The sequence below is a fragment of the Camponotus floridanus genome, unplaced genomic scaffold (genome assembly GCF_003227725.1).
Source record: "Camponotus floridanus strain SB8 unplaced genomic scaffold, Cflo_v7.5 scaffold10, whole genome shotgun sequence".
Lineage (NCBI taxonomy): Eukaryota > Metazoa > Arthropoda > Insecta > Hymenoptera > Formicidae > Camponotus > Camponotus floridanus.
Window position 1 is genome coordinate 3299805 of NW_020229215.1, and position 17227 is coordinate 3317031.

At 29.7% G+C, this 17227-nt stretch overlaps 1 protein-coding gene across 1 annotated transcript; it reads right to left on the bottom strand.

Moving 5' to 3' along the window:
* Positions 1-11373: 11373 nt before the first annotated feature.
* On the bottom strand, positions 11374-16953 carry LOC112638053 (odorant receptor 67c-like). Its single transcript, XM_025409055.1, has 6 exons — positions 16877-16953; positions 12264-12380; positions 12104-12194; positions 11777-11913; positions 11484-11616; positions 11374-11424 (listed from the first exon to the last, which is right to left on the bottom strand). The coding sequence occupies exons 1-6, from the start codon at positions 16951-16953 to the stop codon at positions 11374-11376; spliced, it is 606 nt and encodes a 201-aa protein (XP_025264840.1).
* Between the last annotated feature and the right edge of the window lie 274 nt (positions 16954-17227).

Genomic DNA, 17227 nt, shown 5'->3' on the forward strand with positions numbered 1-17227 from the left:
TATATTCAATTTTAAATTAATTATATTCTATAATTTATATTAAATAATTTTTGTGCATCATGTAAAATTATATGTAAAACGTGTCATAGAAATTTCATCAAACGTATCTGTACGTATACCTGAAATCCTACAATGCTTAAACATATTACAAGAAACCCCACGTGTACAAAGAAAGGTACGTTGTACATCGATTCCATAATAGCAATAAATCTAAAGCAAGAAGATATTATTTGAGATTATTATTATACGATAGAAATATAAATATACTTATATAAATATACTATTTAAATATACTTACTGCATCGTTTCGATATGTCTTCGAATACAGTATACGATATTTGAATTAGACGTAATCTGTGTTAATATTAAACCACCATGATTGTTTTCGAAATCGAATGCATTTTCTAATCTATATCTGAAATTTAATATTGTCCAAGTATTTAAAAAAATGTATTAACAAAATTTAAACAAAATTTTCTTTGGTTTAGAGCAAGATTATATATTTACCTCAAGCTTTCGAATAATCCACAACAGTATTCAACCAATGTTACATACAGGATATCAAATGCAGCTCTTAAGAGCAAATATATGATATTTCGCATATAGTTATATGTATGAAAATTAGAACATAATATGTGTCTACATCGATCACATAATTTCCGAGATGAAATAGTCTCGTTTGGATTCTTTGCGTATTTGACGATGTATCCTTCTCTTTGGATTTTGTAGTGATGAGCTTGGGCAATAATGTCACAGATAGGTACATGATGAGGTGACCGATTAACAAAGCTAATTTATATAAAAACGTCAAATTTTTATGATTATTATCAAATAAATATATCATTATTATAAAAAGTGAAATGCTTTTCCAAAAATATCGATAATTATTATAAATTATATATGTTTCAATAATTATTATAAATTATATATGTATGTATGTGTATAAGTACAGAAAAACAATAATAAATATTTAAATAGATTTTTATACAAATTCAGTCGTTTAAAATTATTTAGAAGACTGAATTTTTTTTAATATAAAAATCTATTTAAATCTATTTAAAAATCCATTAAAATTTTTATTGTTTTTTCTACACTATATTATTATGCACATAATACACTGCATTATTAAACTCACTTATATAAATGTATCCAAATTTTCGTCCATATAACCCATGCGAATTATATATTTTAGTCTCTTCATCTAACTTTGAAGAAAGACAATATTTTTGCATATTTATTAGAAGCAGTTTTAGCTATACAAAGAAAATTTATGATCAAAAACCATGTATGTTTTCGTCTAAACTTTTATTATTAGCATTTATGACTGTTGTTTACCCACTTTTGGTAACGTATATATTGCATAAATCATTTCAATTGTGGTCACTATACTGTTAAATAATTGTAGCGGAGCATCGATTAGTTCAAATGTATCATGCCCAATACTCATTAATTCCAATATCTATATTTCTCAACATGGATTGTATAGGCAAATGTATAATAATCATATATAACACATTATAATAACATGTAATGTTAATTGAATTGTCCAATTGTAAATTATGTTGTCAAATATATTTAAAATAGAATATAAAATTGATACATAAATCAATCTATACATATATTCTAGTAATATAAATTTCGTTAATTAGCATAATTATTATTGTAATATTTAAATTCAATAATTTTTGATAGACAATAGACATAAGCAAAAATTAAAAAGTGTACAAAACTTGAAAATGTGACAAAACATTTGTCTTTAATTTACCTTAAATATAAAAGGTCCATGTACGAGTATCATTGCGAGGTATATCAACCTGCGTCTTCTTAACGTATGAAAAGGCCATAGACTACTACTACTTAGTATCAGGCGAATAAAGTCGTAATGCGAATTTTTAAAGAATTGGTCAAATTGGTCGATATTATTCATGCTGTCTTTTATGTATCGTTGCTATTGCAAGAATGACGCATAGATTGCAAATATCTCATCAAGAATTTTGTTTAACTTTAATTGTCGCAGACAATTAATAAGTTGTCTGTATCAAGAATTCCGCTTAAATTGCAATTGCCGTACATCACGCAAAACACGTGTCAATAACATATTTGTGTCACAAGACCGATATAGTCTAATGAAGACTAATTCTTATAATTGCAAAATCGTGTTAGTAAATTATGTAATTATACAAGAGACATAATCCAAAGGACTATTTCAATTGAAATTATTGTCGTGGTATATTTGACTCAAATAAAAAAGACATAAAAATTTTACTCATATGTAGAAAAAGTCACATTATATATGTGAATTGAAATGGTACAGTCGTTTAATGCTGATTGCTTTGAAGAATAATGCTTTTTTTTTCATCAAGAGAATATTTAGGTTTTTATTGTTGAAGATTTCCTGAATGTTCGTTAGTCATGAAAACTACACATGTTTTATCAGAATCGAAGCGCGTAAATTAATCCTAATTTATAATAGCTTTCGCATAAATATATTTTATCATAATTTAGACAACATAATGTTAAACATTCTTATATACCAATAATAATATTATAAATCTCAAAAAAATTTTCAATTACTGTACAGATCTAAAAACAGTGAAATACGAAGCGGACGCACGTACAATCTAGAAAATAGAAATGCGCAAAATATTCTGATCAATAAATAGAAAACATTCTTATGTAGATTAAATTCAACATATATCCTACGGCACTGAAGCTCGGAAGAGAAAGGACCATAATTTTACCAACAGTTAACGTGCAAGGTACATAAAGTGCTTCTTAGCATCATCACGTTCAAAAGTTTTCTGGATTTCGGTGATGATTCGTACCATTCTCCTCGATAGCTAATATTAAGACGTAAAAAATTTGTATTTTAATATTAAAAATCTTATTAATATATTTTTTATAAATTGTAATAAAAACTTTCTACATTTTATTTATTTTTTTACTGTTGCATTTAATTGTGACATTAAAAAACTTTTTGTGAACAGAAATTTTACATTCTGGCTTACATCCATGTGTATACACGACTGATATGATGAATCACTTGTTGCCAGCGTACGATGTATAAATGCAGTAATTGAGCAGTTATGTAACCACCATGTCGAAGGGCGAGTTCTGAAGTGAGGCTATCAATGGTTGCCTAAAAGTTTCGAAACGACTTTAACCATAACTAGAACTTACAAAATCGTACATTATATTATCACAACGTGCTCGCAATATACAGGGTCTACCAAAAGTGTGGAAACCCCTAAATATCTCGGAAAATATACGTTTTACAGAAAAGTGTTTCCAACAAAAGTTGTAGGGTTTAAGAAGATCTATATACTGATTCTATCAGTTTGACCTTGGATGGCGTCGTCAAGGTCAGGTCAAGGTCACATTGACTTTTTTAAATGACACCCCCTACATTTGATTGCATATTCTTATAGCTTAATTCAAGAGCTTTCCAAAACACTATAATAATGTTCATTTTTATTAAGTACTTTGCGAGTTATGAGGGTTGAATGATAGAGTAGCGCCGGTATTAACATTATCCAAGGTGTACTACATGGAGGTTACTCGCTCGGATTTGCATCTGTTGTGTGTGTGATCCAGCTAACTAAGGCAAGATCGGTCGTGGATCCAGTCAGCAAAAGCAAAGACCCAACCAAATTACAATCGAGCATTTAAAGACCTGGAAAGCAATCGACATAGTAAACAGTAAATAAATTTGTGGATGCTCATTTATCATAATAATTGTTCGAAATGTGTGCGTGTGCGTGCGTGCGGTGCGTGTATACAGAGATCAGGTTAGGTTGCACCAAACGATTGCAAATGTGTTTCAATGTGTTAAAGTAAATGCTGAAAGTGGCTGCCATTTACTTCCTGACAATATGCTAATCTTTGGTAGAATGTAGAAATGACTTTACGATTCGTTTCAAAAGGTATCAAAGCCATTTCATCCCTTATTCGCTGTATCAATTCGTGAATGGTTTTAGGTTTTGTTCTGTAAACCTTACTCTTCAGATATCCCCATAGATAATAATCAAGAGGAGTTAGATCTGGTGACCGAGGTGGCTAATCCTCTCCTCCCTCATTTCCGTTCCTTCTTCCTATCCACCGTAGCGGAAAAGTCTCATTTAAAATACGACGTGGTCCTGCACCAAAATGAGCAGGAGCTCCATCATGCTGAAACCATATTTCTTGGAAATTATTTGGAAAAGTATTCTGTATGGCTGGAATTATTTGATCAACAAGTAATCTCTCATACCTTTGAGCGTTCAAATATTCTTCAAAAAAAAACGGCCCTATTAAATAGCCATCTATTATTCCGCACCATACATTTATTTTTTGTGGATGTTGTGTGTGAGTTTCCCGCACCCAATTCGGATTCTCATCTGACCAGAAACGAAAATTTTGATTATTAACTTCTTCCGTTAAGGTAAAAGTTGCCTCGTCTGTGAAAACAATTTGATAAGGGAAGATGGGCCGGACATCTATTAGTGCCATCATTCTTTCACAGAAATGTATACGACGCTCCTCATCTCCGTTTTGCAATTCTTGAACGTATTGCAATTTATATGGATGGAACTTGTTCTTCTTTAAAATTCTCCAAACCGACATGGGAGCAATATCGTGAGTTTGAGCGACTCTCTGAACACTAGAATTGGGATCTTCAATAAATGTCTGCAGAACATCAAGTTGTTTTTCTTCGTTGGTTGCAGACAATGGTCTTCCTGACTTAGAGCGATTTCTTACGTTACCAGTTTGTCTAAAACGTTCTATTGTTTTTAACACAGTGGACTTATTAATTCGACGGTTCGGATACGTGTCATTAAATAATCGAACGACATCAGAGAACGATCTTTCGTTATCACCCCATCCACGCATCATGAGGATAGTGATTCTTTCACGTTCCGACAAGTCGCCAGCCATTTTTAAAACGTTTAATTTTAATTAATCGTACGTTGTATTTGGACGATAACAATTAATTTCTGCTTGCTCAAAGCTGAAGTTAGAAGGTGCTCGTTCTTTGATAGCTTTATACATTCTTAGTTGAATTTTAAATGTGAGTTAGACTGCATGTAGTGCGTCACATAGCGGTAAATGAAGGAACTAACGAGACGTTTCATACACGTTTTATGGAGCAATTTTTTGGCAATTTGACTTCAGCGAAATATGAGGATATGTTGAGGAATCGATCTTGCCTTAGTTAGCTGGATCACACACACAACAGATGCAAATCCGAGCGAGTAACCTCCATGTAGTACACCTTGGATAATGTTAATACCGGCGCTACTCTATCATTCAACCCTCATAACTCGCAAAGTACTTAATAAAAATGAACATTATTATAGTGTTTTGGAAAGCTCTTGAATTAAGCTATAAGAATATGCAATCAAATGTAGGGGGTGTCATTTAAAAAAGTCAATGTGACCTTGACCTGACCTTGACGACGCCATCCAAGGTCAAACTGATAGAATCAGTATATAGATCTTCTTAAACCCTACAACTTTTGTTGGAAACACTTTTCTGTAAAACGTATATTTTCCGAGATATTTAGGGGTTTCCACACTTTTGGTAGACCCTGTATATATATATATATATATATATATATATATATATATATATATATATACAGAGTGTCGCAAAAGTCCCGGACTGGTCGAATATTTCATAAACTATGCACTTTAGAAAGAAATGTTTCAAACAAAAGTTATATGGCTTGAAGGGGGTCATCAGATAGTGGCAATGATTTGACATGGGAGAGTCATTTGAAAGTCACGAGAAGATCATCGTCAATTTCTTAAACGGAATCCCCTATTTTTTATTACATATTCGTGTAGCTTATCTCGAGAGCTTTCCAAAATATTATAACAAAGTATTTCTTCATTGAGTACTTTCCGAGTTATGAGGCTTGAAACCATTTCTTAATATTGCATAAACCATAAAATATCTAGTAAAATATTCATTTTTCGATTATCTTACATTAATACTTTTATGTACAAAATAATGAGAGGAATCAATTGCTGTAAAGAAAACATATAGTTGTTTTTAAAAAAAATATGTAATTGTTAATTGCAAATTACTTTTTGCTGGGATTGTACATACAAAACATCCTTAAAAAAATACAATACGTTATCCTACATAGCATGGTGCTAAATAGCATAAGTTTCGAATTACAAGAAGTTAAATTTTAAAATAAAATTAAAATTAGAGTAAATATTGAGAAAATTGGAAACAAAATTATAATAAAAAACCTAAAAAATAAAAACCTAACTTTTATCTCCATTTTTAAAAGAGTATATGTTTATATGAAAAACCCTTCTTAATTTTCGACAAAGAATCATCTCCTAAAATTTTTTACACTTATTAAGAAACAGCTTATACATATTCTTCATCTTATATTCTTAAGCTTTTTTGTATATATTGCATTATTTTCTTCTTTAATAATAAATATAATCTTCCGTCAAAATAGTATTAAAGGAAATGGAATAATGATATCGAAATATGATTACAAATAAACGTAGAATATGCAATATGAAGCTTACACAATTATTTTATAATTGAAAAATGCAAGTTTCATTAATATTCTAACGTAACATAATACGAGGTGTGTTAAAAAAAAAAGGTGACTTTTTATTTTTCTCGAAAAATATTTATTTATTCATCAATATCTATTTTGTCCCCTTCAAAGTAATCCCCCTCAGATATTATACACTTGTGCCAGCGCTTTTTCCAATCCTCGAAGCACTTTTGATATGCGCTTTTTGGTATGGTCAATATTGATTTTCAGCTACTTTTTGCTGAGATTGTACAAACAAAACATCCTTAAATGAGTACATAAATTTTATTTAAATACATTAAATGAGTACATAAATTTTATTTAAATGAATTTCAAAATCTTGAGAAAAGAGAATTTAATATTTTCGCGGATCCATCAAACTTACCTCAGTGCTGCAAACAATCCACAGTAATGTTGAACGCACGCCAAATACAAGACGTTGAACGCAGTCAATAATATCGTTTAATACACTTCGCATATGGAGCATTGTATGAAAAGTGGGATGTAGCGCATTTGTAAATCAAGCATGTAGTTGATGCGATAGGTAGATTGTGCCTATTGCGTCTGATTTGACGATCGTTCCGAAGGATGTCACGTAGAAAAATCTGGTTATCAAAGATATGAGTGCGAATAACATGCCATGGCTAACTATAATACCTGATAAATATGAAAACATTAGAAAGATTTCTAGACTTTAATAGATGATTATCGTTGAAAGATGGAAATAAAACATACATTTATTATTACGTCGTTTTATCGATTTATTATAAAAGATGTTTTATACGAGAAGTGAAATATTTAAAAAATTGAATGCCAATTTTCTGGAATTAATTACTACAGAACGTAAGTGCAAAATTACACAAAGTCAAGTTTTTTAAAAGATATATTTTTGAAATTATTGATTGAAATACGAATATGTATAGAGTCCATTAAAACTAAAAAAAAATACTTTTACAAATTTACATTTTACGTTTTGCTTCTGATCAGATTTAATTTGTATTATTATTATTATATTATTGAATTAATGAATTTACCTGCATAAATGTAGCTAAACTTTCGCGCAAACAGTAAGTACGAACGCAAGATTTTAGTTTCCTGGTCCGTCTTCGGAGAACACCAATGCTCTTGTATTTTCATCAGAAGCATCTTGATCTGAAGCTCGAAATCAATTTAAATATGGTGTCATTCGATAACGTCGTTCTATTGTTATCTTAATTGTGCTTCAATCTTTCAATTAAAATGACGAAAGCACCGCTTTTATTTACACACCTTAGATAATTTATAAACTGTGTAGATGAATTTAAACGTTGACGTTATGGAGTAAAATAGCATCGACAGACAGTCGAACACTTCGAAAAAATCAGGCCAGACTTTGAACAAACACAGCAGTTGTGTTTGCCATAAATATATTAGAATTTCGGAGATTAGTATAATTTCAATTTCGTACTGTTACGTCCGGTGGACTTCACGATTCTTTTCTTTCATCGAAACGCTATCTTAAAAGTAATCAAAGATAGGCTCGAATTTGAGACGGAATCTAACTCGCGTAAATAAATAGTTAATCTAAACACTGAGTGTGGCCAGTCGAGATAACGCTAAGGAAAATCTAAATAAATTTTTAAATTATGAGAGTCGGAAGTATATGAAATTCGAACCACTCGTATTCATAGTTATAATTTGGTTTATCTTAGAGATTTTAAACAAAGAGCCTGTGGTCCTCGAGAAATTGACCAGAGGTAAACATAAATTAATATTGCACGTGCGTTCGTTCGACAGGCCATTCTCAATCATCAAGCGATAAGATAATCAGCTCCTCGCTTTCACTCTCTACTGGATGAAGGTAATTCTCGCGCAAAAGAGCTTAACCAATTAAAACTTTAAGACACTCCTCTCTTACTGAAAATCTAACTCCTTGGCCCTAAAAAGGGAGCAATAGAAATCATTTGATTCGATTTTCAAAGATTTCCACCATCCAGTAAGGAGGAGGAGCAACTACTTTAAAAAATACAAGCGAAAGGCGCGAGCACTCATTTGTTCTTTAGTTCATTAGTTCTCTAGTTCATTAACTCACTTGCTCTCTAGTTCATTAGTTCATTAGTTCTAGTTCACTAAGCGTTCACTAATAAGCACTAACTAGCACTATAAGCAGTACAGTTGACAACTCCAGTCAAGATTCAGTTATTCAATTTTTAAATTATATAGCCATCCTTTTCTTGCATTATGCAGTTAAGTTATTAATTTGTTTTATATCACAGTGAAAATGATTTTGTTAACATTTAATCGTGCATCTGTGAAATTTCTGATGAACATCTTTATTACTCGGCTCTTCATGTTATAAACCTCCTACTTCAGCCATTGTAATTTTATCAACGCACATATTTTTGTGATTCCAACGAGTTGTGAGTAAAATTGAGCAACTTTTATTTTCTTCCTTTTCCTTATCTTACTATCTCATAATTTAAACATCTATAGTATGTCTAACAAATAATTTTAAACAGTTTAATAATCATTAAATCTTTACTAATTACTATCAATCAATCAATCAATCCTTGTTTCACCTCTCCTCCAGCCTCATTCCTTGTTCTTCCTAATTCGCCTAGAATCTCCAAAAGGCGATTCGCGAATAAATCTCCTACGATATTTATCCATTTGTTCAGGATTTCAGCATTGGAATTCACGAATATTTCCTTTATTTATTCGCTCTGGATTTCAGCATTGGAATTCGCGAATAAATCTCCTACGATTTTTATCCATTCGTTCAGGATTTCAGCACTGGAATTCACGGATATTTCCTTATTTATTCGTTCTGGATTTCAGCATTAGAATTCGCGAATACTCTTCCGCTCTCCGAAGATTCCGAAGAATAATCCATCCCACTAGTTTCCTTTAATTTTTCTCTTTTTCTTTTCTCTCTCTCTCTATTATTTTCTTTGTATTATCACTACTTTTGAGAGAAACCGTTGAAATAGATAAATAATATTTGAAATAACTAATAATTTTCTAACTTAGACTGGCGAATCTCTTATTTTGAATTTTATTATTGTATTTTAATTTGGACCTGTGCTTCAGCGAATTTAGAAAATTTTAATTCTAACTACTTTAATTCTAACACATACGCGAGAATACACACACACACACACACACACACACACACACACACACACACACACCACACACACACACACACACACACACACACACACACACACACGCATAACTACACTGCTAAAATGTATTTTTCTTTCCTTATATTTTCTTTATATAATATATGTTTTTTTTTATTTAATGTAGAATTTAATTATTTAACCCGTTCTCTTCCCTAAACCCTGAGATCGCACTAGATCCTATCCCGCGTAACAAGGATTAAATTCCTTTACCGAAAAGGGACCATCTAACGAATAGGCATAAGAACGTAGAGTTAGAGACCTTCGGTCACTGACCTGTGTCACGCCCTTCACATTCGTTCGACCCGATCCATACACACTCCTGAATAAAGTATGTCACGGGATAAGTAAGTTACGTTCTTCCATACAACCCATCCTTTCAAAGCCTGGACGTAACAGTACAGTAATGTGTACAAAGTGTAAATCGTCGCATTTCCTCAATTGAATTTTTAATTTGATATGGAAATATTCAAAAAGAAAAAATTATCTCTCGCGCAAAATATTACAAGGACGCTGAAGTGCACATTTATTTGAGAAAATTGCGACTGATATTTTTTTACAATCTGTGTACAATGCTTTGAAATAATGAAACCCTCCTCTTTTTTTCTTTTTTTTCCTCGATATACCTCGAATATCATCACGGATACGAATAGAAACATAAATCCGACGTACATCGCGCAACGTTTACGTAGCTCTTGAAAGGGCCGCACACCACAAATAGTTAACAGAATGCGGAGATTGTTGTAGTTCGACTCACAAAAGAAATCGTTGACATCACACATGTTACTCTTTTTCCCACTGACGGTTTGATGCGAGTGAAATGCATTTAACTTACGCGGAGGTCTCTAGATTAGGTTTGTCTCCCATCAAAAATTCCGTTTAATGTTGATTGCCATGTGTATGCGACATGCACATGTTGTCAACACATTCATGCTGTGAAACGAGCTACTACTATTAGGGGCTATTTGCGATCGATTGCGCAGTTGGTTATATTCAAAGGTATCGAAGATTAAAGGTAATATTTCTTTTGCAGATTACGAAACAATTCAAACATTGATTGCATTAAATGAAAGACAGAATTTTGAGAATAAAAGGAACTCTTATCGATTCTTTCTATATCTTGGTACTGTTGGAAGTAAATTTTCAATAAACTCTATGAAAGAGAATCGTATGATTTGAAAATCATAGAAAATATTATTCTACAAATTTCTTTTAGGAGGTTTTAATTTTTCTTTTGCCTTGAAAGAAATGACATCTTGTGATGAAAATGAAAAGTATTTCAATTAATTTATTTTATTGCTGTTAATAAAAGTTTTCGAGTCTATTGCATGCAATCTCAATTATTCAAGTATTATATCTTCAATATGTGACTTATATAGTTTCATCATAAATAATTGCTAAATATTGATATTATTTGTTAAAATTTTATAACTTATAAAAAAAAGTTACTGTTAAATACTAATAGCAATTATGAAAAATTGTTTATGTCTATAAATATTTGTATGACAATTTTCAAAAAATTAAATTAGTTTTTTGTTTTAAAAAAACTGTTTTTATTGGAAAAATTATATAACAATTGTTTCAGGATTTTATTAAATTACATAAACTATAACGTCTCCTCAGTTATTAAAGTATTAATATAAATATGAATTGTATTGGAAATATTTATTGTAGAGAGCGCAATAGCATGAAGTATGATGATGATGCGCGTATTACCTTAAACAATTTTTTTTATTTTAATAAAGCACATATTTGCATGAAATAATTATACTTACCGCGTAAAAAGTTATGTATGACATTGGGAAGAGTTTACTAATAGTGAGTTTCAATGGTTTTTTACTTGTCATCATTATCATTATAAGGAGCTTTTGTGTCGCTATTGGCATATTGTACCATTTTGAATTATATCTGCAAATTTCGCAAGATTTCCATGGTTTATTCCATGTAATTATATATAATTCCATGTATTTATTTGACGACTGTGTTATTACATTTTTATTGCAATCTAGGCGATTTCATTAAAAAAAATATTATAAAAAGCTATTACTAGATGTTGTATAAAACGTACACGGATTCAAATATCTTCTCGCTGGAATCTATCATTTTTTGACCTTGCCAATTTTTAAAAAATATATTGATTAATAATCCATTCATATAAATACAATATGTTATAAAATTATTTATATTTTCCGTGTTTGTTATCATCTAAAAAAAGATAGCATAATATGAATAATATCATATATATGATAGCATAATATGAATAATATCATATATATGATAATATCATATAATCAATTTTAAATTAATTATATTCTATAATTTATATTAAATAATTTTTGTGCATCATGTAAAATTATATGTAAAACGTATCATAGAAATTTCATCAAACGTATACCTTAAATTCTACAATGCTTAAATATATTACAAAAAACCCCATGTGTACAAAGAAAGGTATGTTGTACATCGATTCCATAATAGCAATAAATCTAATGCATGAAGATATTATTTGAGATTATTATTATGCGATAGAAATATACCTATTTAAATATACTCACTGCATCGCTTCAGTATGTCTTCGAATACAGTATACAATATTTGAATAAGACGTAATCTGAGTTAATATTAACCCACCATTATTGTTTTCGAAATCGAATGCATTTTCTAATCTATATCTGAAATTTAATATTGTCCAAGTATATAAAAAATGTATTAACAAAATTTAAATAAAATTTTCTTTGGTTTAGAGCAAGATTCATTATATATACGACAAGATTCATTATATATTTACCTCAAGCTTTCGAATAATCCACAACAGTATTCAACCAATGTTACATACAGGACATCAAATGCAGTTGTTAGGAGCAAATAATATATTTCGCATATAGCTATATGTATGAAAATTAGAACATAAGATGTGTCTACATCGATCATATAATTTCCGAGATAAAGTAGTCCAATTTGGATTCTTTGCGTATTTGACGATGTATCCTTCCCTTTGGATTTTGTATTGATGGACTTGGTCAATAATGTTATAGATTGGTACATGATGATGTAACCGATTAACAAAGCTAATTTATATAAAAACGTCAAATTTTTTAGATTATTATCGAATAAATATAATATATCATTATTATAAAAAGTGAAATGTTTTTCCAAAAATATCGATAATTATTATAAAGTATATATGTTTCAATAATTATTATAAATTATATATGTATGTATGTATATATATGTATGTGTATAAGTACAGAAAAACAATAATATATGTTTAAATAGATTTTTATATAAATTCAGTCGTTTAAAATTATTTAGAAGACTAAATTTATATAAAAATCTATTTAAATCTATTTAAAAATTCATTTAAATTTTTATTGTTTTTTCTGCACTATATTATTATGCAAATAATAATACACTGCATTATTAAACTCACTTATATAAATGTATCCAAATTTTCGTCCATATAACCCATGCAAATTGTATATTTTAGTCTCTTCATCCAACTTTGAAGAAAGACAATATTTTTGCATATTTATTAGAAGCAGTTTTATCTATACAAGAAAAATTTATGATCAAAAACCATGTATGTTTTGGTCTATACTTTTATTATTAGTATTTATGACTTTTGTTTACCCACTTTTGGTAACGTATATATTGCATAAATGATTTCAATTATGGTCACTATACTGAGAAATAATATTAGCGGAGCATCGATTAGTTCAAAGGTATCATGCTCAATACTCATTAATCCCAATATCTATATTTCTCACATGGTTTGTATCAGGTAAATGTATAATAATCATATATAACACATTATAATAACATGTAATGTTAATTGAATTGTCCGATTGTAAATTATGTTGTCACGTATATTTAGAATAGAATATAAATCTATCTATACATATATTCTAGTATAAATTTCGATAATTAGCATAATTATTACTGTATTTTTAAATTCAATAATTTTTGATAGACATTAGACATAAGCAAAAATTAAAAAGTGTACAAAACTTGAAAATGTGACAAAACATTTGTCTTTAATTTACCTCAAATATAAAAGGTCCGAGTACGAGTATCATTGCGAGGTATATCATCCAGCGTCTTCTTAACGTATGAAAAGGCCATAGACCGCTAATACTTAGTATCAGGCGAATAAAGTCGTAATGCGAATTTTTAAAGAATTGGTCAAATTGATCGATATTATCCATGCTGTCTTTTATGTATCGTTGCTATTGCAAGAATGACGCATAGATTGCAAATATCTCATCAAGAATTTTGTTTAACTTTAATTGTCGCAGACAATTAATAGGTTGTCTGTATCAAGAATTCCGCTTAAATTGCAATTGCCGTACATCACGCAAAACGCGTGTCAATAACATATTTGTGTCACAAGACCGATATAGTCTAATGAAGACTAATTCTTATAATTGCAAAATCATGTTAGTAAATTATGTAATTATACAAGAGACATAAGCCAAAGGTCTATTTCGATTGAAATTATTGTCGTAGTATATCTGACTCAAATAGAAGAGACATGAAAATTTTACTCATATGTAGAAAAAGTCACATTATATATATGAGTCGAAATGGTACAGTCGTTTAATGCTGATTGCTTTGAAGAATAATGCTTTTTCTTTCATCAAGAGAATATTTAGGTTTTATTGTTGAAGATTTCCTGAATGTTCGTTAGTCACGAAAACTACACATGTTTTATCAGAATCGAAGCGCGTAAATTAATCCTAATTTATAATAACTTTCGCATAAATATATTTTATCATAATTTAGACAACATAATGTTAAACATTCTTATATATCAATAATAATATTATACCTCTCAAAAAAATTTTCAATTACTGTACAGATCTAAAAACGGTGAAATACGAAGCGGACGCACGTACAATCTAGAAAATGGAAATGCGCAAAATATTCTGATCAATAAATAGAAAACATTGTTATGTAAATTAAATTCAACATATATCTTAATGCACTGAAGCTCGGAAGAGAAAGGACCATTATTTTACCAACAGTTAACGTGCAAGGTAAAGTGCTTCTTAGCATCATCACGTTCAAAAGTTTTCTGGATTTCGGTGATGTTTCGTACCATTCGCCTCGATAGCTAGTATTAAGACATAAAAAATTTGTATTTTAATATTAAAAATCTTATTAATATATTTTTAAATTGTAATAAAAACTTTTTACATTTTATTTATTTTTTACTGTTGCATTTAATTGTGACATTAAAAAACTTTTTGTGAACAAAAATTTTACATTCTGGCTTACATCGATGTGTATACACGACTGCTATGATCAATCATCTTGTTGCCCTAACCAGCATGCGATGTATAACTGCAGTAATTGAGCAGTTACGTATGTAACCACCATGTCGAAGAGCGAGTTCTGGAGTGAGGTTGCCTAAAAGTTTCGAAACGATTTTATCAATGCTATCAATGGTTGCCTAAAAGTTTCGAAACGATTTTAACTATAACTAGAATTTACAAAATCGTACGTTATGTTACACAATGTGCTCAGAATATATATACAGGGTGTATGCTAAACATGCGCCAAAAATTCAGGGGGTGATTTATTGGGTTATTTTAAGACTTTTTTGTTATCTGATGATTTTCGAAAAAATGCTTTGTTTCAAAAATAAAAGTAATAAAAGTTTTTTGATCAATTTTTCGAAAAAATGCTTTGTTTCGAAAATAAAAGCAATAGAAGTTTTTTGACCAATTTTTTTTTTTCTTGTAATTTTCAATAATTTTGTTAAAAAACCTGTATCGCCTGTTATCTATGGAATAAAAAATTGGTCAAAAAACTTTTATTGCTTTTATTTTCGAAACAAAGCATTTTTTCGAATATCATCAGATAACAAAGAAGTCTTAAAATAACCCAATAAATCACCCTCTGAATTTTTGCCGCATGTTTAGCAGACATCCTGTATATATACAGTGTCCCAAAAGTTCTGGACCGGTCAAATATTTCATAAACTATGCACTTTAGGAAAAAATGTTTCAAACAAAAATTATATGGCTTGAAGTGGGCCATCAGATAGTGGCAATGATTTGACATGGGAGAGTCATTTGAAAGTCAAGTGAAGATCATCATCAATTTCTTAAACGGAATCCCCTACTTTATATTACATATTCGTGTAGCTTATCTCGAGAGCTTTCCAAAATACTATAATAATGTATTTCTTCATTGAGTACTTTTCGAGTTATGAGGCTTGAAACCATTTTTTAATTTTGCATAAACCATAAAATCTCTTCAAAAGAAAATATTCACTTTACGATTATCTTACCTTAATACTTTTATGTACAAAATAATGAGAGGAATCAATTGGTAAAAAGAAAACACATAGTTGTTTTTAAAAAAAAATATGTAATTGTTAATTGCAAGTTACTTTTTGCTGAGATTGTACATACAAAACATCCTTAAAAAAATACAATACGTTATCGTACACAGCATGGTGCTAAATAGCATAGGTTTCGAATTACAAGAAGTTAAATTTTAAAATAAAAATAAAATTAGAGTAAATATTGGGAAAATTAGAAACAAAATTATAATAAAAAACCTAAAAAATAAAAACCTAATTTCTATCTCCATTTTTAGAAGAGTATATGTTTATATGGAAAACCCTTCTCAATTTTCGACAAAGAATCATCTAAAATTTTTCATACTTATTAAGAAACACCCTATACATATTCTTCATCTTATATTCTTAAGCTTTTTTGTATATATTGCATTATTTTCTTTAATAATAAATATAATCTTCCGTCAAAATAGTATTAAAGGAAATGGAATAATGATATCGAAATATGATTACAAATAAACGTAGAATATGCAATGTGAAGCCTACACAATTATTTTATAATTGAAAAATGCAAGTTTCATTAATATTCTAACGTAACATAATATATTCATTACATATGTATATCATATTGCAAAATAAAATAAGAAGAAATTTAATAATAAATAAATAAACAAAATTGAAAGTGGATTTATTCGTCAATATCGATTTTTAGCTGCTTTTTGCTGGGATTGTGAAAACAAAACATCCTTAAATAAGTACATAAATTTTATTTAAATACATTAAATGAGTACATAAATTTAAATGAATTTCAAAATCTTGAGAAATGAGAATTTAATATTTTCGCGGATCCATCAAACTTACCTCAGAGCTGCAAACAATCCACAGCAATGTTGAACGCACGCCAAATACAAGACGTTGAACGCAGTCAATAATATCATGTAATACACCTCGCATATGGAGCATTGTATGAGAAGTGGGATGTAGCGCATTTGTAAATCAATGTAGTTGATGCGATAGATAGATTGTGCCTCCTGCGTCTGATTTGACGCATCGATCGTTCCGAAGGATGTCTCGTAGAAAAATCTGGTTATCAAAGGCATGAGTGCGAAAATCACGGCATGACCAACTATAGTACCTGATAAATATGAAAACATTAGAAAGATTTCTAGACTTTAATAGATGATTATTGTTGGAGGATGGAAATAAAACATA

Coding starts and splice junctions, on each gene's coding strand:
- LOC112638053 (XM_025409055.1), bottom strand. CDS start 16,953: ATGATATTATTGACTGCGTTCAACGTCTTGTATTTGGCGTGCGTTCAA. Junction 12,381..16,876: donor GGATTGTTTGCAGCTCTGAG/GTAAGTTTGATG, acceptor ATTAAATTTCAG/ATATAGATTAGAAAATGCAT. Junction 12,195..12,263: donor AGACATACTGAAGCGATGCA/GTGAGTATATTT, acceptor TTCATGCATTAG/ATTTATTGCTATTATGGAAT.